A 27,387-nucleotide genomic window follows, 5' to 3' on the forward strand; every position below is an offset into this window, starting at 1 on the left:
GGCGGTGGTTCGAGTTTTGCAAACTGCGGTCCGAAAAAAATCTCTTTGTGGGGGAAGAATATACAGACCTCCAAAGCCTTCCTTTAAAAAAAATACTACAACTCCCAGAGCACCCAGCCAGCAGAGGCAGTGACAGGGCTGATGGGAGTTGAAGTCCGAAGAGTATTGCGCGTCCAACCCTTGGCGTGAATACGTCAAGAACTTATGTAGACCTTTTCTTTTGGGACTACATCATCTGTGGTCGTGCTGTCTGGGGATTCTGGGAGTTGTAGTAGGGGAAATTAAAAAAAAATTTCTAAGCCTTTCCTGCCTGTGGGGCCGCGTGTTTGCCCACTCCTCTCGTAAGAGACTCGTTGGGCGGCTTGGCCTGAAAGGAACGGCGTTACTTTCTGGAGCGGAGGAACGGAGCTGAGCTGGAGGGGGCCACCTCCTCCAGAGCAAAGGCAGGCTCCTCTGCAGACGTTTTTCCTCTTCTCTCCCTGGCAAAGCAAAGACGTTACTTTCCCCTCCTTGGCGTTACCTCTCCCTCATTAGATCTGGTAAGGATCCCCTTGTTGTCTTCTCTCATCCCCCCCCCTTTTTGTTTGTGTGCTTTGTAATGGTTTTAATTCAGTGATCTCTGTTTCTGTGTATGTGTCCGCGCGTGTTGCAAACAGAAATTTTGCAAAAATGTGTTTATACATATCTAACAAAAATGTAAATATTTAAAATAAAATATTTTAGAGGTGGAAGTGTTGCAGGCGAGGCCCCAAGTTAAGATGACTCCCACTAGATTGTAAAATGGATCAGCCAATGTTGGCATCAGCCAATAATTTGGCCACCATTTCCTCACAGAAGGACACAAATGTTATCTCATGAAATCAGGTAGAATGGCTTGTCCCGTCCCTGTCCAGCTGAGAGGAGCATGAGAAATCTCTTGGTAGGTTTCCCTCAGCATCTTAATTGGTGACAGAATCAGGTTCCTTACTGATGTTTGTGAAGGTAGTGCCCCCCCAGAGCTGGATTTTATTCTTCCCCATCCCTGGCAGTTCACTAGGTTTGGTCCTTGATTTGAAAAACTGTTATTTTGGCTCCCTTTTGTTTTTCTTCTTTTTAGCAGAAAAAATGTCAGAGGTAAGAAACGAAAGGGAAGGGCATCAAGCACAGGAGGAAAAGGGTGAATGTTCGGATGCAGAAGAAAGTGTTGAGAATCAAAATGGAATAAAGGAATTGGGAGGAAAACAAGTAGATGAGAAGACAGATGGATCCATTGTTCATCCAGAGGAAGTCCAAGTCCATCAGAAAACATCCAAGAGAGAGGGAAGCCATGAGTGCCCCAAGAGTGGGGAATCTTTTGCCAAGAAATCGGCACTTTATCGCCATGCGAAAGATCACAAAAGGGAGAAATCATTGACGTGCCTGGAGTGTGGAAAGAGTTTTGGTCGGTCTGCAGATCTTGCTGAACATCTTAGTACCCACACAGGTGAGAAACCATTTGAATGCCTGGAATGTGGGAAAACCTTTGGACTGAGAGGAAATCTTATTACCCATGAAAGAATTCACTCAGGGGAGAAGCCATTTGAATGCCTGGAGTGTGGAAAAAGCTTCTGTCAATCTACAAACCTTGCTACTCATCATAGGACCCACACCGGCGAGAAACCATTTGAATGCATGGAGTGTGGGAGAACTTTTGGACTGAGAGCACATCTTATAAACCATGAAAGAATTCACTCAGGGGAGAAACCTTTTACATGCCTGGAGTGTGGAAAGAGTTTCAGTCAATCTGGAAGCTTTGCTCGACATCACAGGACCCACACAGGAGAGAAGCCATTTGAGTGCCTCGAATGTGGGAAAAGCTTCCGCCTGAGAGAAATTCTTACTACCCATGAGAGAATTCACTCAGGGGAGAAGCCATTTAAATGTCAGGAATGTGGAAAGAGTTTTAGTCAACGTGCGAGCCTCGCTAAACATCACAGGACCCACACAGGCGAGAAGCCATTTGAGTGTCTTGAATGTGGAAAAAGCTTCAGCCAACGTTCACACCTTTGTTACCATAAAAGGACTCATGAAGGGGAGAAGGCTTTTAAGTGCATGGAGTGTGGAAAGAGCTTCTCTTCAGGTGGCAGACTTAGTAGACATCACAGGATCCACACCAAGTAGAGACCATTTCAATGTCATGGACTCATTCTCAGAATAATAAATAGAAAGGACCCTAATATGGTGAAAGGTATTTTCATAAATACTTCTCAATAAATACCTTTCATAAATACCTTTCAACCCTGAGTGCTCACTGGAAGGACAGATCCTGAAGCGGAGGCTCCAATACTTTGGCCATCTCATGAGAAGACTCCCTGGAAAAGACCTTGATGTTAGGAAAGTGTGAAGGGAAGAGGAGAAGGGGACGACAGAGGACGAGATGGTTGGACAGTGTCATCGAAGCGACCAACATGAATTTGACCCAACTCCGGGAGGCAGTGGAAGACAGGAGGGCCTGGTGTGCTCTGGTCCATAGGGTCACGAAGAGTCGGACATGACTTAACGACTAAACAACAAAATTTTTCATAAAATAGTTTTTTGGAAGATTTCAGTGCTAATGCCTTAAAAAATCTATTGTGTTTCTCACTATTTGTTTCCTCAGTAACAATGGGTTAGCAAGGTTACTTTGACCATCAACCCCAACAAAATAAATTGGAGGAAGTCTTTCTAGCCCTGCCAGGTAGAACCACAGGGAAGACTGCGCCACTCCTGCCCAGATGGACGTGTGTCATGTTGAAGGGCACAGTGCCCTCCATGAGCCGCCAGGATTTCCTGAAAGAACCACATTGCACAGAAATGAGGGTGGCACCCTTCCGCTGTGTTCCCAGGCTGCTAGCATCACTGCCAGCTTTAGCTAGAGAGCTGATGGAAGCATAGGAGGAATCTAGTATTTTAGAAAGATCAAATTCCAGCTAATTTTTCCTGCGTGTCAGAAAAGATATCCTTTATGGAGAATTAGTGCAGGGAAATCGCCACAGAGGGAGACCACAGCTGCAATACAAGGATATCTGCAAGTGGGATCTGAAGGCCTTAGGAATGGACCTCAACAGATGGGAAACCCTGACCTCTGAGCATTCAGTCTGGAGGCAAGCGGTGCATCATGGCCTCTCCCAATTTGAAGAGACCTGGCAAGCCAAGGAAGAGAGGCAGTCCTAAAAGCAGCAAAATCAGGGAGCTGGGCAGGGGACAGACTGGATTTGTCTTCAGTGTGGAAGGGACTGTCACTCTCGAATTGGCCTTCTCGGCCACACTAGATGCTGTTCCAAGTCCTCCATACAGAGCACGTTGCCATAGCCTCTCTGGACTGAAGGATGCCTAAAGTAAAAGTCAGAAATAACTTCTGACACTGCAATCTTTTTTTCATTTAATTGTTGCATTTTATCTGACATTCACTCTTTTTCTCTAATAGTATTGTATTTTTGCATCTTGAGTCTTCATTGCATACAAGTAATTTTCAGGAGCTGCTCTTGTTTAAATAAACCTTCCACTTTTACTGTGTCTGTGAATAGCCTTTGGTCATCTCTAGGAACAGATTGGGCCAAACAGACAACCCCAGTTTTGTAAGTCTTTCTACTGCAGTGTCATGGGACTGACAGTTGTGAGCTGTTCAGTTTCATAATGCTGTCTTCTGATGTTATTATAATAAAGGGGTGCAAAATATGCTATCTGCTGTTATCAAAAGAAAGCTTTAAAAATGGTTTCCACTGGCATGTTGTCATTCATGAAAATACAGACAGCCGTCTGATCTTTCTGAATCATTTCCCTGCTTGAGTATTTTCATTGTTGCTATATTAAGATTATTCAAGTACAGTATCAGTAGATAGCTATTATTTTTATATAAATTCTTATTCTGCCCTTTTGAAGAACTTGTTGTAGAAAAGGCAGCTTACAATCTAAAGACAGATGCATTAAGAATATCAGAAACAATACAGCAAGCAAGGGGCAGAATATGTAAAACAACATCAGAGGCTATCTTCTCTGTCCAGAGGGAAAAAAGCTTGCTGGAACAAGAAGAGCAAACGTTTTTAACTTGGATGTGGAGTATGATCTATGAGAAGGGGCCATTTGAGATTCAGTGGGCAAGGGTGCAAGGCACAGAAAGAAATCTAGTCTTGAGGCACATTGTTGTACTTGCGTTGTGGATAAACAAATGATCTAAGTGTGGAAAATGCTTTAAAAGAGTTCATACAGGGGACAAACTTTTTAAATGCCAGGAGTTTGGAAAAAGCTTCGCTCAGAGTAAGCATAATATGCATTTCAGAATCTATCTGAAAGAAGCCTTATAAATGCCTGGAGTGTGGAAAGACTTTAATCGAAGCCATTACCTTTATTCTCATTAAATGACTAATGGCAGAGAGAAGCCATTTAAATGCATGTGGAAAAAGTTTTCTTCAGGTGACAGGCTGAGTAAACATCACAAAATCGACACCAAATAGAGACCATTTCAATGTCAAGTGCTCATGCTGGAAAGAATTGATAGAAATGCTCCCTATATGAGGAAAGTTATTTTCTTAAAATAGTTTCTTAACAGATTTTTATGGTAAGACCTAAAAAAAAGTGCTACATTTTTTTTCCCCTGAGTAAGAAGGGCGCAACAAGTTAGTCTTACTGCCAACCATGACCAGATAAAACTGTGACATTGGGCGGGACATTTTTCTCTTCTCCAGGTGGACCAAAGTGAGGACTGTACCACTCTGGTCTGCATAAGAACATCCCACTGCTTGGGGTGGACTGGGGTGGCCTGGAAGGGCGCTGTGCCCTTTGGGAGCAGCCAGGACTCCCCAGAAGAACCACGGGGGCAGAGAAAGTAAAGGGAGTTCAAGACCTCCATGATTTCAAGAAAATAACAGACAGTGGTTCAGAGTGTCCTCTCAAGTGCTTCAGCTAGTTTCTTCAATACTCTTGGGTGCAGTTCATCCAGTCCTGGAGATATGAACTCGGTTTAAATTAATAACGTATCTGTAAATCTCAAGCTACTATCGTTCCCATCCACTTTGTACTTAACATTTCCCTGGAGGGTTGTAGACTATCTTTTGTGAAAAGACCGAGCTGAAATAGGAATTGAGCACTTCTGCTTTTCCTTTGTCACTTTCTCATCCCCACTGAGTATCTGATCCACTGTTTTGTTTCCTGTGGCTTTTGCCATGCATGTCCCTGAAGAAAGCCCTTTTTGTTGTCGGAGCATGGACAGAGTTTCTACTCCAGTCCTCTGAGGATGCCGGCCAGAGACTGGCGAAACGTCAGGAAGAACAACCTTCAGAACACGGCCAAAGAACCAGAAAAACCCTCAACAACCCTTTTTGTTGCTTTTGGCATTTCTTGCTAACCTCAGCTCATTTTCTGCTTTTGCCTACCTAACGCCATCCCTGCAATTCGTTGCTATTTCTCTGTATTCTTTCCCTGTGGCCTAGCCTTCTTTCCACTTCCAATATGTGTCCTTTTTTGATTTTCAGGTCCTCTCTGAGCTTTTCTGTGAAGCCACGTTGATTGTTTTTACTGTCTTCCACCTTTTCCTCTTAATGGAATTGTTTGTAGTTGTGCCTTTAGCATTTCCTTTTTAAGAAATTTCCACTCATCTTTGACTCATTTGCTTGTTAGGATCTCCTGCCACGGTACTTTTCTTATAATTATTCTGAATTTATAAAAATTGGCTTCACTAAAATCCAGTGTGCATATATGGGCTACACTTTATTTATATGGTCACTTTCTCCCTGAGTTCCCCTTACTGACATTTCATCCACCAAGTCATCCCTATTCTTTAAAATGAAATCAAGGATAGCTACTCCCTTCCCCCCCCCCCCCCCCCCCGCTTTTTAAAGGTGAAAGTTATCAGCCATACAAACCAGGAATTTCTTGGAATGGCATGTTTGGCAGAATTTGCCTCCCAACGGATATCAGGTCCACTGAAATCTCTTTGCTACTACACCATGTCTGTTAGAAATTCTTGCAATTCTAAAGAATGAAGAGACAATCGACCATACTACAGATAGTAAATACAAGCTAAAAAGAAAAGAAAGAAATTCTTGCAATTTGTTTTTCATCTTGATTAGGCAGTTGGTAGTAGACTCCAACTACCATATTCCTTTTATTTATTGATATTTATTTATTCATTTATTTACTTATTTATTTATTTATTTATTTATTTATTGTCATTGTAAGTATATACACAGTATATACTTTCATTGTATGTATACCCATACAAAGGAATTCACAGACATCCAGAGACCACACATATGCATACACATAAAATCCCCCAACACTCCCCATGCACTAAAAGTCCCCCACTAAAAATACAAACATCTACACCGCAGGCCAAGTAACACCGTTATATTAATCCAGATGCTCTCAATGGGGCAACGAAACTCATCCTCCTAGCTTTCTAAACAGGAATACAGTACAGTATGTAATTTTGACATACACTTCTATTTCATCACTGTTATTTTTTTAAACAATTTATATCCTTCAATTGCTATATTCCAGGGAATCATCTCACCAAGTGTCTGTAATCTCCATTAAGTTGTATCTACCCTCTTGAACTAAGATCTCAAGTTCTTCCTGTTGGTTTCCATTCCAATCATATATCCCATCTCTGCCCACTGACAATACTCTGACATAGATCCATCAGCGAACAGATTTGTTTTGGTGCAAATGCACCAATCCACGGCACAGAACTTCATGTTTTCTATATTTGCCTGAAACTACTGTCAGATCATAGGTATAACATGTGACAACCAACTACAGCAGAGAAATCATGGGTTGTTTGGCACATGGCTTTGCAGTAGCATCCAGATAGGGCTCTGAGGTGTGGATCCTGGAGGCTCCCCACATGATTTATATGTGGCACCTGCCCTGAACCACATTGAAAACATAGACCTCATTGGAAAATCATTTCCTCTATGGCTTTGCAGTGGCAAAAACAAAACAAAAAAACCAAACCATGTGTCATGGATCCACATGATTTTCACATAGGATCTGTAGAGTTCCCTCCTCTCTGTCAAGTGGCAGTTCCAGTCTGTGGCCACAGAGTAAACCAGAGAAATAATAGATCCTCCGGTGCATGGCTTGCTTGCGACATAAAAACCTGGATCTTCGTGCGTCCCCACGAGGATTACAACAGATCCCCCTCAAAGCACTGTAAAAGCAAGCCCACAGACTGCAAGACAGAAATCATGGTCCCATTGTAGCCAAGCTTTGCCACAGCAAGAAAATACACCGATCTGAGGCGTGGATCGTCGTGGATCAATACGATTTTTACCCGGGATCCACCCCATCCCCGGTCTTAATCACAGGTCCCACTTTGTCCCAATAGGCGAGAGAACAGAAATCGCGGACCCTTGGGTGCGTGGCTTGGCAGTGGCGAAAAAAAAGATCCGGATCTGGGGCCTGGATCCTCATGGATCCACCCCACTGTTCTGTGGGATCTGCCCCAAGCCAGGCATCGAAGGCCCCGCGATTTCTATGCCGCCGTCCTCCCCACCAAGGGGCGGCACCGAGACGAGGTGGCGGGCTGTGGGGGGCGAAAGGCCTCTGAGGCGAGGGCGGGGGAGGCCCGCCAGCGCCGCCGCCTGAGGCGACCCTCTTCCGAGGCGGAGAGGCTCCGGGAAGAGAGGGTAGCTTCGGCGGCCCTGAGGGAAAAAGCCGGGCGGCTACGCGAGACCGAGGCCTAAGGGCCTGTGGGAACGGAGCCAGGCCCGAGGACGAGGACGGAGAAGCCCCCTGGAGTCAGAGGCTCGCCTGCCCGCCCCTTCGCCCGCGGCCTGGGTCCGGGCTCGGGCCCGGCCCTTTTCCTCAGGCCCTGAGCTGAAGGGTGCTGTGGAGGAAGAAGGGCGCCATGTCGGCCGAGGCCTTGGGCCTCCGCGACGCCCTGAGGGCGAGGGCGGCGCTGCGCCAGGCCCCGCACGGGGTGCCCGCGGAGCAGCGGGCCGCCTTGCCGGAGACCCCGAAGGAGCCCCTGCGGGGTATCTTCTGGGATGATCCCGCCTCGCAGGAGGCGGTGGGGACCCTCCCGGGCCAGCCACCCCTGGAAGGAGACCCCCGTCCCAAGCAGAAGCGGGAGGGCCTGGATGCGGCCCCGGGACCTCTACCCCCGAAGCAGGCGGCCGAGGAGGAGGCTTGGAGGGAGGCTGCCCCACAGGAGGAGCGGGGTGCCCTGGGGCAGGAGGCATCGGAGGCGTGGGGAAATGGCCGTTGGGGTGCCAGGAGGAAGGAACGGGATCCCCTGGAGGAGGAGGAGGAGGAGGAGGAGCGCGATCTGCCGAGGGATCTGAGGGAATTTCTGGGAGAGATCCCATTAGAGAAGCCGACGGGTTTTCCCCAAGAGAATTGGGATGGTCTGAAGCAGGTGGGTTTCCACCGCCTTCTGGTGTGTGATCAGGGGAGGGGAAGGGGGCAGCCCTGCAGGGCTGGTCTGTTGGGTTTTTCCCCTTGGGAAGGAATCTTCGTGGCCCCTCTGACTGGAGATGCTTGTTTTCGAGAAGAGCCCTGAACCATCTGATGCCCACACTTTTAAGTTCTAAGCCTTCCTTTCTCTTTTTTTCCCACCCCTAAAAGCAAATCCTCTAGAATGATATAGTAGGGACCCCCACACTAGGAAAGCGGAGTCCTTTGTAGGTAACGAGCATTTGCTTTTTTTTTTTTTTTTTTTGGACTACCAATTCTCAGGATCTGCCCCAAAACAATAATTTCTCCTTTTGTGGGAATTTATTATTTGTTCCTTGCCCCTTTTTTGTTTCTTCCCGTATTTATTTATAATGAAATAATTTAGAAGGTTTTTAAAAAATTTAAACCAGATCTCAGCTATTCTTTAAAGGTCACTTTTAAGAACTAGTCTTAGAGGTCAAATGCCCTGTGGAATAACACAGTTTTCGCTGTCCATTGAAAAGTTGAAAGAGATGGAGGCAGCTTGACCTCAGTGTTGCACGCCTGGGGGTATTCTGACAATTGCACTTCTCCGGTGTCTGCATGATCCTGCCTATTAGTGCAAGTAGGACCTACCTAAGTAATAATGTTACTCCTCTACTAACCTATAGTAAATGCAACTATCACTTTTCATTCAGGTCGCAGTGTCCTTTGAGGAGGTAGCTGTATATTTCACCATGGAAGAATGGGCTCTCCTGGATCAAAGCAAGAGGATGTTGTACAAGGAAGTCATGCTGGAGAATTATCGGAATATTTCCTTATTGGGTAAAGATCTGTTTGATTGATAGATATACATTACTCTGGAAGTACACAAGTTCCCCCAATCATTATATTTGTTGTTGCTATGTGCCTTTAAGTCATCTCCAACTTATGGTGACTATGAATGAGCAATCTCCAAAATGTCCTGTCTTCAAGAGCTCTGCTCAGCTTTTGCAAACTCAAGCGAGTGGTTTCCTTTACGGAGTCAATCCATCTTACAATAAGTCTTTCTCTTTTCCTGCAACTTTCCACCTTTCCCAGCAGTATTGTCTTTTCCAGAGGATCCTGCCACAGGATTTTCATGATGTGGGACAGCCTCAATTTCAACATATTTGTCCCCAGAGAAAGTTCAGGCTTGATTTGATCTAGGACCTACCTGGTACTTGTTCATCTTTCTGGCAGTCCAGGGTTTTCCTCGCTTTTTTAACTGTCCAGTTTTCACACCCATACATGTCAACTGGAAATACAAGCGTATGGATGATCTTGGCATTGGTCTCTAGTGACACATCCTTATACTTGATTATCCTTTCAAGTTCCTTCGTTGCTGCCTTTCAATTGCTACATTGGTTTAGATAGGTTTGATATGAATAAATAATTATTAAAGCAAAACAGAAATAATTACTAAAACCTGACACTTAAGAATTCAAAATTATAAGTAATGGCTTGTGTTTTATACGTAGTGCAAAAGTATGTAAACTATAAGCTCTATCCATAGAATGTTTTAATCCATACCTGAAGGACCGCCTCCTTCCATATGAACCTACCCGGCAGTTAAGATCTAGCCAGGGGTTCCTTTTGAAAGAGCCATTCCTTAAGGAGGTAAGGGGGACGGCTTGTAGACAAAGGGCCTTTTCGGCAGCTGCCCCCAGACTATGGAATGCCCTCCCGACTGAGATTCGTCTGGCACCGACGCTGATGACATTTCGGCGCCAGGTCAAAACCTTCCTGTTCCAGAAGGCTTTTAATTGAAATAATATTAGCTGTGGGTCCGATGGCAATTTTAATTGTATTTTAATTGTATTTTAATTATTTTATCTTTTACTGTATTGAATTTTAATTGTTGTAAACTGCCCAGAGACCTCTGGGCGGTGTGTGCGGCATATTAATTAAATAAATAAATAAATAAATAAATAAATAAATAAATAAATAAATAAATAAATAAATAAATAAATAAATAAATAAATAAATAAATAAATATTTTTCTTCCTAATCTCCTGTGATGTAGGAACTCTGATTCCTCAGCCTCAACTCATCTGCCTGGAAGAAGAGGAAGAACTGTTTGTCTTGGAGCAAAAGGCAGGTGGGTACTTGGATTTTGTGGTGAGAATATATCTACGTCACTGAAAGAGTACATGTTTCCACAGTTCAGTTTTATTAAATGTTTTAAAGTTTCCTGAAGATCTCTGTGGCGTTTTCCCTAATCTCATTCCATAATGTCCTGGGTTTCTCCTTCCAGAAATCCTTTGATGGCACAGGAACGTCCTTATGGAGTTTCAGGGTCTGGCACGCTAGAGACAAAATGTAAGCTAAAGGAAGTTGAACATTTGCCCAGATGCTGCATTAGTGGCTGAGACGAAACTAGCTTGATAAGAGTTATGGGTGGGTCAAGAAGGAGAGGTGGAAAAGACAACTGCCCAGGTGAAGAATCAAGTTCTTCCCCTCACTGTATTTCCAGTTTTAGGGAGTTAGGATCAGAAAACAAAATCAACCCTTTCTGGTTTGGAGGAGCCTCATGGCACAGTGGTTAAACTGCAGTACTGCAGCCAAAACTCTGCTCACAGTTCGGATTCAATCCCAGATAGCCAGCTGAAGGTTCGCTCAGAATCCTCCCAAGGTCCGCAAATTGGGTACCCAGCTCATGGTGGGGGGGCAATATGTAGCCTGCATAATTAAATTGCCAACCACTCAGATAATGCTTTAAATGCTATAGAGCAGTATATAAGCAGCATGATTTTGGCTTCTGGCCCTGATTATACATGAGCCTCGCAACTAATCACTAAAGGGTTCCCTCTTTAATACATTTTTAGTATGCTATCAAGTTCTTTTAATGAGTCAGTCTATCTCACATTTGGTCTTTCGCTTTTCTTGCTGCCTTCCACCTTTTCCTAGCATTATTGTCTTTTCCGGAGGGTCCTGCCACAGGATTTTCATGGTGTGCCCAAAGTAGGACAGCCTCAGTTTCAACTTTAGTGACCCTGATAGGGCTTTGAAGGTGATATTTAAGGAGTGGTTTTACCAGTTCCACTCCCCCAGTGAGTTTCCATGGCCAAGTGGGGATTCGAACTCTGGTCTCCAGAGGCCTAGCCCATCACTATATCCACTGCACCATACTAGATATCCTTTCAGTCTGATTTCTGTCACAGTCAGCCTCCTTACCAAGTACAGTGGTGCCTCGCTTAGCGACGTTAATCCATTCCGGAAAAACGTCTCTAAGCAATTTCATCGCTAAGTGATTTTAAAAAGTCCATAGAAACACATTAAAACGCGTTTAATGTGTTCCTGTGGGCTTAAAAACTTACCTTTCAGCGAAAATCCTCCATAGTGCCGCCATTTTCGCTGCCTCTTAAGCGAGGCAAAACAGCGGGTGGCCATTTTGTTTTTCCGGTGGCCATTTTGAAACCGCCGATCAGCTGTTAAAAAAGGGTCGTTTTGCCATGATCGCTTCCCCGCGATCATCGCAAAACGAATTTTTTCCATAGGGACCATCGCTAAGCGATCGCTTTTGCGATGGCAAAAAGTCCATCGCTAAGCAATTTTGTTGCTCAACGGAGTGATTGCTAAGTGAGGCACCACTGTATTGAAAGGCAACTTTGGTTAGAGTTGCCTTTTATGTTCCTCTTTTCTGGGCACTGCTTATTTGCTTTCCTCCTTATTCAAACAACCTGTTTTTCCTTTCCACTCACTTCAGTTTTCTTTCTTTTGTTAGTTGAAAGTGAGGTTAAAACATCCCATCATAACCACTGGAAAACCGACACCATGGAGAAATGCTTTCAATGTTCAGAGGGTGGGACCTGTTTTGATGAGAACATCACACTTGCTTACCACCAGCAAATATATACAGGAGAGAAACCGTATAAATGTCTCAAGTGCAGAAAGCGCTTCAGTGATGATAATCACCACACCACCTATCAAAAAATTATACCAAGAGAGAAGCCCTATAAATGCTGGGAGTGCGGAAAGATCTTTAATAGGCAAGAACACTTGACTGCCCATCAGAGAATTCACACAGGAGAGAAACCGTATAAATGCTTAGAGTGCGAAAAGAGTTTCAGTCAGAAGTCAGGTCTTACTGCCCATCAGGGAACTCACACAGGAGAGAAACCCTTTGCATGCCTCCAGTGTGGGAAAAACTTCAGCTTGAGGGCAAACCTGACCTTGCACCAAAGAATTCACACAGGCCAGAAACCTTATAAATGCCTGGACTGTGAGAAGAGTTTCCACAGACATGATCACCTCATCTACCATCAAAGAATTCACACAGGGGAGAAACCATATCAATGCCTGGAATGCAGCAAGAGCTTCAGCAGGAAAGGACACCTTACTAAACACAGCCGGACCCACACAGGAGAGAAACCCTTTAAATGCGTGGAGTGCGGCAAAAGCTTCAGCCAGAGGTCGAGCCTCACAGTACATGAAGGCACTCACACGGGAGAGAAACCGTTTAAGTGCTTGGACTGTGACATGAGCTTCAGGCAGAGGCAGGCCCTTATTGCCCATTACAGAATTCATACAGGTGAGAAACCCTATACGTGCCTGGACTGTGGGAAAATCTTCCGCTCGTACCAGCAGCGTTCTGTACACCGGAAACTTCACACAGGGGAGAAACCCTTTAAATGCCTCGCATGCATGAAGAGCTTCTACAGAAGTAATGACCTCATATCACATTTTAGGATCCACACAGGGGAAAAGCCGTTTAAGTGCTTGGAGTGTGGGAAGTGTTTCAGGCAAAGCGCACAACTGACTTCCCATCAAAGAAGCCACATTTCCAAAGTGTGATTTGTAGACCAGTGGTGGTCCATATACAGTGGTGCCTCGCTTAACGAGCGCACTGTTTAACGAAGAATCCGCATAGCGATGCATTTTTTGCGATCACATTGCGATGTTTTGAATGGCAAAACATCACATTGTGATGATCGGTAAGCATTTCGCTTACCGATCTTCGCATTGCGATGTTCTAAAAACAGCTGATCGGCGGTTCCAAAATTGCCACCGGAAGAAAAAATGGCTGCCCACTCCATTTTCGCGCCCTGCCCTCGCTTACCGGGCGGCGAAAATGGCGGCCGGATGGGGGAATCTTCGCATAGCGGTGAGTTTTTGCCCCATAGGAACGCATTAAATGGAGTGTAATGCGTTCCTATGGGTTCCCCCCCCGCATAGCGACAAATCCGATTAGCGACGTTAGTCCTGGAATGGATTAATGTCGCTATGCGGGGCACCACTGTATTTCATCCAGAGGGGCCACAGAATTATTGTGGAATAGTCAGGGATATCTGTATTTTGTCCACCACTTGATTTATTAATTTACTGTATTCTTCCAACATTCTGAGATGGTCAGAACATTGATGATGCTCACAATGTCCTGGGCATTGTCTCTGTGAACTCTTTTAGTGTGGTATAAAATGAATTTTTTTAAAAAAATATAACAACAGCAGTAAACTTTTCTATGATTCACTTTTCTATTACTCTATGATAAAACAGTGAATGTTGTTGTATTACTATTCAATCATACATACTGTACTTCCTTACCACCCACCCGCAAATCAGGTGGCTTACTGTGTTGTCCTCAGGCAGATGTTCGTCCTGTCACAAGGCGGCCGGTTGTTCCTCTCTGGTTTGTTTCCTTCTATCATCCCAGAGAAAGAATTCACAATCTAGTCTGTTTTTAAACACGAGATGCTTGCCATAGGGCTAGTCCAGTGGGTTAACTTGCATCCTGCCACTCTGAAGTAAGTTAAACCTTCAGCTTCATTCAACAACCGAGGGCCCCAACTAAAAACACAATGAACCAAAGAAAAAAGGGAATGGAAAGTTGAAGGGCTGAATAGCTCAGTGGTTTAGGCATCTTGCTGTGGAGTCGGAAGTTGGTAGTTCGATTCCCCACTTTGCCTCCTGAACAGGGCTGGACTTGATGATCCATAGGGTCCCTTCCACCTCTGCAGTTCTAAGATGATGCTGATGCTCGTTATCAAGTGAGGAAAAGGAAAAATAAGATGAGTTGGCAGGATGAGGTGTAAAAAGATGATGAGATCACCAGGGCCTTCATTCAGCGGGAGGAGCCGATCTGTCAGGAACAACTCAACCGAGGGTGGATCAGTTGCCAACATCTGGGCAAGGAAGGCGAGGCATCTACAGCGAACAAGGCAGGGCAAGATAATGGATAATATCCTAATAATTTCCCCGGGGGGAAACCTGGGGAGTTCATAAATCTTAGATTTGCTTTTGCTGGGAAAATTTACCCACATTAAAAAATAAATAATAAATTATTGTTGGTGTTTTTTCCATTTTTATACTGCCCAATTAGTGCAAAGCACCCCTGACAAAGTACAGTAGGACCCCCGTATATTCAAGGGGAATCCACTACTGTATTTCCAAGCACCTCCCCGTTTGGATGCTGAAAAATGTGGATTATAGCAAACTATGAGAACATCTGCTTCTCTCCGCCCCCCCCCCCCATTTAAGGAACAATGCCCCTTTCCTGCTTCTGGAAGGGTTCTTGGGGGTCCCTTACCAAATTAAAGCTGGAATTACACATCTTGGCATGTCCTGTTACTAATTTTTCTGAGCTTTACCAGGCCCTGAGAGCAAAGTTTTCACCACCCCCGTGGCTTTTCCACCCCCTAAACTGCCCCTCTTCTGTTCTAGTATAATCTTGAAGGGTGTCCTGGGGGTACACAGGAATATGGACATTTGGGGAAAATCACATTTCTTCACTCACGGATGGCCTTTCGGATCCAAGGGGGGAAAACAACAGAAAGGAAACACTTCGTGTTAAGCTGCTGCAATTTTGTTTTCCATGTGATAAATCAAGGATCTTCCACCCTTGCATTTCTTCTCTAACCCATGTTGCTGGCTGTTGTCTTCTCATTCTCTTACTGAGTGGGAGAATTTGAAAAATAAAAATCTAATAGCCAGAATCTTAATTGGGCTAATTGACCAGAGCACATCTTGATCAACCCATTCAGGGCATGACCAAGCTTGCCCTGGGTTGCGCCTTGGAGATGCGGGGAAGGGGGGGGGGAACAGGCTTGCAAAAAAAAGAAAAGCCCCACCAATTATTTATCTGAAATATTTTTATTCCGCCTTTCTCCTTCACAAGAACCCAAGGCTTACATCATTTAAAAGACCATATATACATATATTTAAAAGGCTGCCGTCTCCCTTCTTTTGCCCCTCGATCCACCCAAGCCTAGCCCCGCAAGGCGAGAAAAAGAACACAACGCCTCTTTTCCCAATCTCCGATTAGGCGCCTGACACGTGTCCGGATGATCGTCGGAAGGCGCCTCCCTCGGTCCCTCCTCCTCCTCGGGGCGGGAGGCAGAAAGCCAGCCGGGGAAGGGAGCCTCTTCTCCATCTCTCCCTCTTGCAGGGAAGAAAGCCATGGCCCCGGCGGCCAGACCCGAGGCCGGAGGCGGCGGCGGTGGGGGCGGCCTGGGCCGGCTCTATCCCCCGGAGCGTCTGGAGCGCCTGCGGGCCGAGGTGGAAGGGCTGCAGGCGGCCCACCTCTCGGCCTCGGTGCGGGAGCGGGGCCGGTGGCGGCGGCAGGTGCGCCTGGGCCGGATGACGGCCGACGAGTGCCTGCGGGAGCTGCGCGAAGCCCAGCGCCGGTGGGAAGGCCTGCTCCCGGAGGCCGGCGGGCGCCTCTCGGAGGGCGGCCAGGAGCGGCTCCTGGGCGCCTCCGACCTCGGCCTGGCCCTCATCCGCCGCATCGGGGCCCTCCGGGAGAAGCCCAAGAAGGCCCGCAAGCCCAAGAAGCCCGGCGGCGGGCGGAGGAGGACCCGGCCGCCGCCTCGGGCCTCGCAGGAGGCCGGCCGCCCCTTTCTCCAAGGAGGAGGAGGCTCCCTGTTGAGGCCCGTCCGGCTGCCCTGCGGCCACTGCTGCCTCCCGGGCTTGGCCCCGGTGGGCCCCGGGGCGCCCGAGGAGGAAAGGGCCGCCCGGGACTCGCCCCCGGAGGGAGAGGGCCAGGCCCCTTTGGGGGAGGAGGAGGCCCCATGGCCGGGCCAGGGGGTCGCCCAAAAGGTTACCCGGCCTGGCACGGAGGAGGCGGGCCTCCCCTGGCAGCAGCCCTTTGGGGGTGCCCTGCCTGAGGAGGCTGCTGGGCCAGGCCAGGCCCTCCCTGGCAGAGCCCCTAAGGAGGAACCGTTGGCCTTGGCAGAGGTGGTGGGCAGCTTGACGGCTGCCCCTTGGGGTTTCCTGTGGGACGCCCCGCCGCAGGACCAGAGGGGGGCCCTGACCGAGAAGACGGGGACCCCGGAGGAGAAGGTGGCTGCCCGGGGTCCCCGCACGCCGGACGTGGATGCCCCTCGAGATGTCTCGGTGGAAGAGCTGGGCACCCATGGAAAGAAGGGCCCCGCTTTGGAGGGCCTCCCAGAGAAGAGGGGTGCCCCGGTGGAGGTCCCGCGGATGAAGGAGATGGTCGCCCTGGAGAAGGTGGGGGTTGCACGTCGTCTCCCCCTGGAAGAGGCCGGCACCCTGGCGGAGCGGAGGAAGACCCTGCGGGATTTGCCAAGCGATGCTCTTCTGCAGGGGGACCCGGGCAGCCTGCCAGAGGAGATGCCTGCCTTCCAGGAGACCCCACTGAAAGAGGTGAGGGCCTTGCAGGAGAATAGCGGGGGCCCTGTGGAAAGAGATGGGTACCCCCTCCCGGGGTGGGGGTGGGGGAAGGAAAGGTGGGTGCCTTACAGGAGAACCAAATGGCCAGGGAACCAAAATGGAATCCACTTTACATTGTTCATCACTACATATCCCATCTTCAGCACAAGATCTAAACCACATAAACCATTATCATGACAGAGGTTGTCTCTGATGAATACCTCCCTGGAGTCCCCATGGGGTGCCCCACTGCCTTGCCTACTAGAGCAGACGGGAAAGCCCTCCCAAATAAGAGCTGCTTCGGTTCATTCATAGAAAATGAATTGACCACCATCGGTTCAACACTTTCCCCCTTTTTTTCAGGTCCCTATGACTTTTGAGGAGGTGGAGGTCCCTTTCACGGAGGACGAGTGGGCTCTGCTGGATCGGGGCCAAAGGGCCCTGTATCAGGAAGTCATGCTAGAGAATTACGAGATGGTAGCAGCTCTGGGTAAAAGAGTTCTCTTCCTTTGACTGATAGCTGTCAGAAATTATTCTCTCTTTACTGGCCTGGTTACCTCACAGCTCTTAAATGCCTTCAATCTTATTCTTTTCTCATCATTTCTTGATTCTAGAATACTCTGAAATTGCCAGTTTTTTTATTTATCCGTCTTCATACATAGATAACTCCCTCCCCTTTTTCCTCCAGGGAACATGAGTGTGGGGGGAGGCAGCTGAGAATGTGTATGACAGGCCCAAGGACACCCAGCAAGGGCCATAGCCACGTAGAAATTTGAACCCAAGCCTCTTGGATTCAACATTTTGGCCACTACACCATACTTAATCTCTGCTTTATTTAATTTAGAATGTTTTCTATACATAGAGGATTACTGGTCAAAATCCTGTTGAGATATATGTGTACCTGAAGAACCATATAAGTTCCCAAGGTTTATTACAGCTAATTTATAATGATAATAATAATCTTAGAACTGCTAGATAGCTCAGCAGTTTTGTATTTTGTAGCTTAAAGCCCTTTGTACTTGCAATGGGTTTCAGTAGGACCACCCCCATATCTGTGGATCAGCATCTACGGATTCACTTATCTCCTGCCTGAAAATATTAAATAAAAAACCACAGCAATTTACCAGAACTAGCCAATAGAGGAAGTGAGAGACCATGCTGTGTACAGCAGGACCCCAGTATCTGCAGAATCAGTATCCACAGTTTCACTTACCCATGGTCTGAAAATATTAAAAATATTAAAATATCCAGAAAAAAACTATTTTCATATGTATCACCATAACAGGCCATGAGATGGATCCAGAAACTGTGCTATGAATACTTGCTAGTGAAGAATACATAGGAAAGAGAGAGAGTTCCCTATTATCCACAGTTTTCAGTATCCGCAGGGGCATGGAGCCAATCCTCAGCAGATATGGGAAACCTACTGCATAGTGTTTGCTATTTCCATAATTTTCAGTGTCCTGCAGGGGCTTGGAAACTGCAGTCCTATTGTATCCCATTTGAGGGGAAAAACCTCTAATTTGTAAAGTACAAAAGAAGGTTACAGTTATTTATTGATTTCTGGTAAGAGTCAAAGAGGAGGCCATTTAGAAACAGAGCACCTGCAACATTCTCCCTTCAGGATGAAGAACTTGTTCAGCTGAACTTCCTCCTGTTGGCTTTCAAGGAATGGGCAAAACCTTAATTTTCGAGCCATTGTCCAGATCTTTACTAAATAAGGAAGGGATTTCCTTCCCCCATAAGCCCAAGAAAAGGACACCAGTATTTGACACCAGTATTTGATAGAAATATATAATGCACTGGGGGGGGGGGGAGAGCACCAACTTATCAGTTCTCAGAACTTTCAAAAGTTTTGCTGCGCTTGTTGGTTCAGTTGAAAATTCATCAAATGGAGTCTGGAGGCCAAATGCCCAGCTTATTAGTTTAATAGCATTATTCTTTGGTAATGCAAGTTAAGTCATACGGATATTAGTTTTCCATCTTTACACTCTGTTCCTTTTTCTTTTCCCTCGAAGAAGGACTTCTGATTTCTCAGCCTGGCTTTGCCTGGTGGGAAGAAGGAGTAGAGCCGTTTACCCCCGTGCTAGAGACAGGTAAGTGCTTTCATATGTAGCACCCTGTTTCCCCTAAAATAAGACCTAACCTGAAAATAAGCCCTAGTAGGATTTTTCAGGATGCTCGTAATATAAGCCCTAGCCCCAAAATAAGCCCCAGTTAAGTGACATCCCGCCATCCACCCTTGTGCAGCAACCAGAAGAAGAATAAATGTAGATTGTTGTACATGAAAAAAATAAATAAAACATCCCCTGAAAATTAGCCCTAATGCATTTTTGGAGCAAAAATTAATATAAGACCCTGTCTTATTTTCGGGGAAACATAATAGGATGTATCTTGATGGTCAGCACAGTCCCTGTTCGCACAATGTCTTAAAGCAGTGATTCCTAGCCTTGGGTCCCCAGATGTTCTTGGTCTAAAATTCCCAGAGATTTGAACCCAGCTCCACTGAATCCCAGTCTTTTTTAAAATCCACTTAACCAGTGGTTCTTGACCTTGGGTCCCCAGATGTTCTTGGACTAAAACTCCCAGAAGCCTTCACCACTAGCTATGCTGGTCAGGATTTCTGGAAGTTGTAGTCCAAGAACATCTGGGGACCCAGGGTTGGGAATCACTATCTTAAGGTCTCCTGGAAACATTTATACCAGCTGGACTTACATAAATCTTTGTAGTCGTAGGTTTCTCTTTCCACAACGCAGAAATCCTGTGAAAATCACTAGATCTGTATTGCACTATATTTCTCATCATGCAGTTGGTAGCTTTCTGGGGGTGCTGTGAACTGGAACTCCACCATATCTGGAGGAGAGTGGATTTGGAAGTTGGTTAGGACATACCTAGATGACATTTTTTTTATTATGCAAACAGGGTGATGTTTTCAAAGAAGGATCTGATACAGAAAGAATGCTCTATATCCCACCCTCTCTTCTTTTGTCATCTTTAAAGGCAGTGACAGAAAGTCAATGATATATTCCAGATCTGATCCTCCTTCAGGTGACGTGGAAAGGGCCACTGTGCTGTCAGATCAGGTAAAACAGGATTCTCTTTCATTGGTAGCTAAATAATAATAATAATAGCACGCCATCAAGTGAGTTCTGACTTCTGACAATCCTTTTCAGGGTTTTCTAGGTAAAGAATATTCAGAACTGGTTGTTGTGCGTTTTTCGGGCTCTTTGGCCGTGTTCTGAAGGTTGTTCTTCCTAACTGTCCTCTGAAGATGCCGGCCACAGAGACTGGCGAAACGTCAGGAAGAACAACCCTCAGAACATGGCCAAAGAGCCCGGAAAACCCACAACAACCATTAGATCCCGGGCGTGAAAGCCTTCGCAAATACAATATTCAAAACTGGTTTCTCCTTCCCTTTTTCTGGGGTCGCCCTGGGACTGTGCAGCTTGCCTAAGGCCACACAAGCTACTGTGATGAATACTAGGGGAATCAAACTCCCAACCTCTGGCTCCGTAGCCAGACACTTTAACTCATTAGCATAGGGTTATTCCTCCTGCTCACATCACCCATGAATTCATGTCCAGTGGGAGGAGCGACCCTCTTTCCCAGGCCTGCCTCCTTCACAGAAACCCTCTTTACTGTGCTAAGCAGCGAAACTCACCATTTAGTGACCTGGCAGTTTATCTGACCCTGATGAGAGACCACTCGGCTGTGTGTTTGTTCTGTTCTCCGTAGAGGAGAGAACCCAACCTGGCCGTGAAGGGGGGGCAAAGAGTACCTCTTCCTATGTGGTAAAAGAGGGTGAAAAAGAAATCTGGTTGTAAAGAGAAGATATTCTAATTACTTCTTTTTTAAAAATCAGAAATGCATGATCTTTCAGCTTCCAGTGACCTTTGAGGAGGTGGCCATACATTTTACCAAGGAGGAGTGGTCGTCGCTGGATCCGAACCAGAAGGCTCTGTACAAGGAAGTCCTGCTGGAGAATTATGAGAATGTGGCCTCTCTGGGTAAGGATCACTTTTCTTGAGCTTTTTATTTTCCTTTCATTTTTGCCTCTTACGAGCCAGTACGATGCACCTGAGTGATTCTGGCTAAGCCTTCCCTCCCTGTGTCATGTCCTTATTCAGCCTTGGCAAGGATTAAGGGTCCCTTTGCCGAGACTCTTTAGCCCTCTAGCTTTTCCTTGGACCTGGTGGGATGGTGGAAGCTGGCCGTTCTGTCTGAGCTGAGCCTTCCCTTCCTTGCAGCAGGTCATTCCACAGAGTAGCGGCTACCACCGAGAAGGTCCCATTCCTGATCATAAATTTCTGGGTCTCCTTTGGGGTGGCCCCCTGCAGCATCTAAGCATAGGAGAAGCAGGAGGCAGGGGCGGGCAGTCTCCGGGAGAGGGGCTCTGACAAGTAACAAAGCCCCAGACTGTTAAGGGCGTGATAAGTCAATATTAATACAGTGGTGCCTCGCATTACGACGTTAATTCGTTCCAGCGAAATTGCTGTAGAACGAAAACGTCGTAAAACGAAAATAAAAAAGCCATTGAAACGCATTAAAACCTGGTTAATGCATTCCAATCGGCTAAGAAATCACCGTCCAGCGAAATTCCTCCACAGGGCCGGCCATTTTCGGGTGCCTGTGCAGTGAAAAAGGACTCCTAAACACAGCGGGGAGCCATTTTGAGCACCCAGCGGCCATTTTGAAAACCCGACAATCAGCTGTTTTGATCGTTGGGAAGCAAAAATTGGTTCCCGAAACAGGGAACCGATCATCGCACAGCGAAATTCCCCCATTCATAACGTTGTTTTGTGATCACTTTTGCGATCACAAAAACATCATCGTAATGCAGATTTGTCATTAAACAGAGCACCCGTCTTGCGAGGCACCACTGTAATTTGAATTTGGCACTGGAGATAGAACACCAGACTCATCATTCGTTTTGTCCATCTTGTGATTTCATCTTTGAAAACATCTTGCTTATCTGCTGGAATAAGAAGCAAAAAAAGATGCAGGAATTGTAGTTTGGGATCATGGAATAATTTTTACAGTCAGAAAGGTCATGCCTAACAGTTCTGTTTTTTTGTTCTTCCTTTAAGGGGGACCTCCGATGCCCAAATTTGATGTCAGCTGTTGGCTGGAAGAAAAGAAAGAAGAGCTAATGACCTCGGAAAATTTGATAGGTAGGTCCGTAGAGGTTGAACAAAATAAAGAAGAATTAAAACTGTTGTAAGAGGCCAGCAGACACTGTATGTGAGACATCAGTTAAAACTTGGCTGTAGCTCAAAAGACCTATATCTAGTTACCATTTCCAATCAGAGTAGACCCCATAAATCAATTAAGAAATGAAAAGTCAACACTTGTATAAATCCCATAGATTACATGTTTTCTCTCTGATGAAGTGCAGTAACTGGATTTAGGTCTGTTTGATAGAATCTTTTGGTATGAGGGCTTTAGTGAACCCCACAGTTCATTAAAATTCTCATTGGGGCCAGAAAACACCCCACAGATCTCAAAATACACTTTAAAAAATCACAACAGGTGAGGTTTAAAACATGATAGAGGCTTCCCCTTTGGATTATATCTTTTCCTTTTGTATGTTCGCTGGATAATTCAGTGGTTTAGGGATCTGACAGCAAAGCCAGAGATTGGGAATTTGATTCCCCCACTAGGCCTCTTGAAGGAAGAGCCAGCCTATGTGGCCTTGAACAAGCTTCACAGCCCCAGGTTGTCCCAAGAAGGAGGGAAAATTACTTCTGAGTACTCTCTACCTGGAGAACCCTAGAAAGGGTCAGAAATGACTTGACAACACATTATTATTTTGATGATGGTGGTGATTTATTTTTCTTTGTTTAGCTTTGTATTCACTTTTTTCAGCAAGGTTGCGTAAGAATAGCTTCTCACAATATTGCGTCTAAATTCTTCCCGGAATCCCTAATTTTGGGGGAACAGCATTTCTTAGAAGTACTGGAATGTGAACATGGACATTTATGTAGTACAATAAATGCTTCTTGTTATATGCCATCAATTCACTTCTGACATACAGCAGTCCTATGAATGAGTGACCTTATCGGCCTTTACCTTAGCAGACCTGATTAGGTTTTGTAAACTCAAGGGAAGTGTATTGTGTTAATCCATCACACATTTGGTCTTCCTCTGTTCCTGCTGCCTCCCACATTTCCTAGCATTATTCTCTTTTCCAGAGAGTCTTGTTCTCGCTTGAGGTGCCCCAAGAGGGACAGCCTCAGTTTTGTTCTTTCTGCTTCTGGAAATATTTCTAGCTTGATTTGATCTAGGATCCACTCATGAGGATTTGTATAGGTGTTCATTGAAAAAAAATTAAATCTTTTTTTCCCCCTTTAAGAAAGCAGACCAAAATGGAAGAGGGGTGTTTGAAAAACCAGCCAATTGGTTGAGTACTTTATGACAGGATCAACCTCTCTGAAGTCTTGGAAGGCATTTCCAGTCATGGCTAGCTTTGGTATTCTGGCTTTCTTCTCAGTTCTTCTTTTGATTCAGTTCTTGGTTGAGAATCCAATTCTTCCTTGCATTCACTTCCATTTTGGTCTCCCTTTCAGCTGAGGATGCATTTAATCTGTCGGTCCCTGAGAACTGTTGGAATATCTACATAATGGAGAAACCCTTTGAGTGCCTGGAGTACGACGAAAGCGTCCCCAGGAGCCCGAGTCTTCCCTTCGATCGAGAGCAGAAATCTTTCAAATGTCTGGAGTGCGGGAAATGTTTCGTTCAGAAGGCAGGCCTTGCCCGCCACCAAAGGAAACACACTGGGGAGAGACCATTCAACTGTCTGGAGTGTGGGAAAAACTTCAGCCAACATTCACACCTTTCAACCCACAAAAGAATCCACACAGGGGAGAAACCTTATAAATGCCAGATGTGCGGGAAGAGTTTCCGTAGACATCAAAACCTGGCGGTTCACCGGAGACGCCACACGGGGGAGAAACCATATAAATGTTTGGAGTGCGGAAAAACCTTTGTCAAGAAAGATTCCCTTGTCTCCCATGAGAGAATCCACACAGGGGAGAAACCGTACACCTGCCTGGAGTGTGGAAAGAGCTTCAGTCAGAGCAGGAATCTGACCTACCATCAAAGAGTCCATACGGAGGAGAAACCCTTTAAATGCCTGGAGTGCGGGAAGAGCTTCAGTCGACCAGGAAACCTGACTGTCCACCGGAGATTTCATACCGGGGAGAAACCCTATAAATGCCTGGAGTGCGGAAAGGGCTTCAGTCAGAATAGAAGCCTCATCTCCCATCAAAAAGTCCACACCGGGGGAAAGGCTGTGAAATGCCTGGAATGTGGAAGGTGTTTTGGTCACAGCACAAGCCTCAGTTGCCACCAGAACAAAGCCACGAGCCAGAGGTGGGCTACTTCGGGGGTTCCGAGGGACCCTTTCCCCTTTCCACAGACTGTGGAGAGCCCCCTCCAGCAACCCTGCCCCCCTGATCCCTCAATGTACTTTTTCACTCCAGAGTCACAGGTCACTTCCCCTAGAAGCCTCATGCAGTTTGCCCGGTAAACCCAATTTGCCTCCACGGCCAGATTTAGATCCTTACGAGGCCTTTTCCACAAACAGGATGTGATTGGAATGGAGGCCTTAGGGGTTGTGCCCTCCGTCACTGTGCCTGTCCACCATAAACTCAATTGCCCACTGTTGCTTAGCTTATGTTATCATGTTGAGTGCCAGTGGGTCTGTGCCACATGATTTCCTCTTTAGAAAGAGAGCCTTTAAATTAGAAGCAGTGATAAGCGGATGATGAATGTACCAAAAGGACTTTCCATGGAGGTATTTCTAAAGCAGCTGGAACTGTCTCATGACACCTGTCGTTAAAACAGTACTCTTCTTGAGAAATTACATTAAAAATTGTGTTAGGCCATTGTTGAATGTGATACTCAATCCTTTTTCTTAGCTTAAAGGGAAGGATCCTGCTGGTGAGACTTTTAGTTCACTGTTTTGAGTGACTACTAGTATCTTTTATTTATCTGAACCCATCAACTAGCCATTGGAAATGGCTGTAAAATTAATTTTTTTTAAAAAAGCTGTTAAATTAAAGATGTGCTGTACATTGTATCTGTATTTCTCTTTAACCACTCCGTTAAGTGGCAGGTTGGCATTTTTTTTAAAGCTGTTGTTTATCGAAGATAGATAGATGCTATTGATGGTGCTGTTTCTACACAATGACCTGTGTGTTTTGTCTTCATTCTAACCATTACCTAAGGCAGGGTTGGCGAGGTGTAGCCAATGGGCCACTGCCACCCCATCTCCCCTTGGTCCCCACCGTACCCCAGAAAGTTCTTATGTCTTTATTCAGACATGTTCCTTGCACCCTCCAATGGCCATCAATGACAATTTTCTCATTTGTCCATCTCCCCCCCCAAAACAAAAAGCCCATGAGTTGATTTAGGTGCGGGAGACCCCTTTAAAAAAACCTAGAAGTGATTTCCAATCACTTTTCAGAATTCTTAGACATTTCACGGTGTTCTTCTTTGGTTAGTTTTTGCCCTGAGAAGATGATGTGAGGCTGAATTCAATCAGGTCTGCACTTTGCCCCTTCCCTCATCCTATCTGAAAATGTTGTGTTTATGGGATGCAGAGGGGTTGCCTTAAAAATGAAAAATGCTTTTGCATGTGTCAAAACCACAGTTTGGGAGCTAGTTTACATAACAGTACCAAAACAACTAGTTTGGAAACATCTGTGACTTCCGTGATTTTTTCCCCCTTTCCTTGGGAAGCTTGTATTATTTAAAACAGACTTTGTTGTGCAGCGGTCAGAGATTCACAGTTTAAAAGCCCATCACGGGCTTTAAAAACAGAGGGAAAGGTGGAGGCAAAGCTGTAGAGAGGAAAGGATTTATAAGGATTTGTTTCCTAAGAAGCCTAGAGAAGCAGTTTTCAACGACCTGGCTTTTGTAATGCAGTAGGGATGTCACAAAAAAGTAAGTTCAGAGAATTACTGCAAATCTCCGTTCCTCCATATCCACTTCCCTAGAGATTTCACTTGTTCCAGCTTTAATGTTCACGTAGCCCTTGTCATCATCTCACCTTCTCTTTCTGGTTCGAATCTCCCAGGGTTCCTCCTTATGGAGTCAAAACTGCACCACCTCTGTACAAGTAACATGGCATTTAGGAGATAACTCGATAATTTGTGGCTTGAAAATACAACGCCACCCCCCAAAAAATCGCCAATTGGGCAAACTGCTCCCCTCAGACTGTCGGTAAGGAGGACTCAACTGTGTGGGATAGTAGCTAGCCAAGAAGGAAAGCCTTGAGCGGCACAAAATGAGTATTACAACAGATTGGGTGAAACAGAGAAGAAAAGGAAAATCGGAGACCTATGCAGCGGTGGGGAGGGTGACCCCACCAATTCTCCAGATGCAACCCTGGCCCCTTGAAGTTTGGAATCTGGGAGATGAGGGCAATTTCCACAGGACCGGGATGGGGTGGGGGGCTCATTTTCCCAAAGAGAATGTCATCTAAGCATTGGAGCTAATTAAAATAAGGAAGATTTAAGATGGGTAAATATAGCTAAGGCTGGATAGATCAGTGGTTTAGGTATCTGGCTGCTGACCCAGAGGTTGGGAGTTTGATTCCCCACGGAGCCTCCTTGACGGGCTGGACCCTACTTCTCCTCTTCGGCCCCACTTTTAATCTCCACAACGTCCCTACGGGGTAGGTCAAGCAGGGACCTTGGGAGTGGTTCGAGGCCGCCCAGTCAGCTTCAAGGGGGATTTGAACCCTCAGTTTTTGAGTTATGATCCAACCCTTATACCCCACTTCCTTTCTAAATTCCACGCCGAAGGGATAAAGACATTTTGTCAGCGGGATCCATGTTTTAGTTTTGGACAATGTGTGGTTTTGCTGCTATCCAGATGTTTGTTTTGGTATCTCTCTCTCTTTGGGTAGACTTGCTTGTAAATTATTCGAGAGCTGTTTTATCTCAACTGTCTATTTATGGCTGCTGCCTATTTATTAATTGTGAGGTGTTTATCCCATTTGTATGTTCAAATTCGGGGGTGTAACTGTGACTGAATTAACAAGAATTTTTTAAAAAATTATTTTATGTGTTCGTATTTTCTCCTGCTGTTGCTGTAAGCCACTTTGAGCACGGCAGGATCATGACAAAGTGGCATACAAATAAATCGGATTGATAATTTCGGAGATCCCTACCCTTCAAAATACTTCCACCACCCCCACCACCCCCGGTTTCTATGGATCCAGGACCTTGTCAAAATAGAAAATCCAGAGGTACAGCATCTCTGACTACCAGTTGTCTAATTTCTGTTTGAATATTTCCAATGAAAATATATAAACATATTTCTTGGAAAAAGTGGGAACTTCCATATCATGGGACCTTTTTTCTTTCTTTTTTAAACAGA

At 45.8% G+C, this 27,387-nt stretch overlaps 1 protein-coding gene across 1 annotated transcript; it reads left to right on the top strand.

The window, feature by feature from the left end:
• The first annotated feature begins 635 nt into the window (after nucleotides 1-635).
• On the top strand, nucleotides 636-27,066 carry LOC110070031 (uncharacterized). Its single transcript, XM_078386780.1, is given in 13 exon segments — nucleotides 636-2,152; nucleotides 7,325-7,514; nucleotides 7,822-8,356; nucleotides 9,072-9,198; nucleotides 10,418-10,492; nucleotides 12,119-13,186; nucleotides 15,779-16,995; nucleotides 17,365-17,491; nucleotides 19,020-19,097; nucleotides 20,002-20,084; nucleotides 20,864-21,008; nucleotides 22,089-22,172; nucleotides 23,568-27,066. Coding segments are annotated over 13 exon segments (5,874 nt in total). The 5' UTR covers nucleotides 636-969; the 3' UTR covers nucleotides 24,530-27,066.
• Nucleotides 27,067-27,387: the final 321 nt, after the last annotated feature.

Source organism: Pogona vitticeps, chromosome 2, assembly GCF_051106095.1.
Source record: "Pogona vitticeps strain Pit_001003342236 chromosome 2, PviZW2.1, whole genome shotgun sequence".
In the NCBI taxonomy this organism is placed as follows: domain Eukaryota; kingdom Metazoa; phylum Chordata; class Lepidosauria; order Squamata; family Agamidae; genus Pogona; species Pogona vitticeps.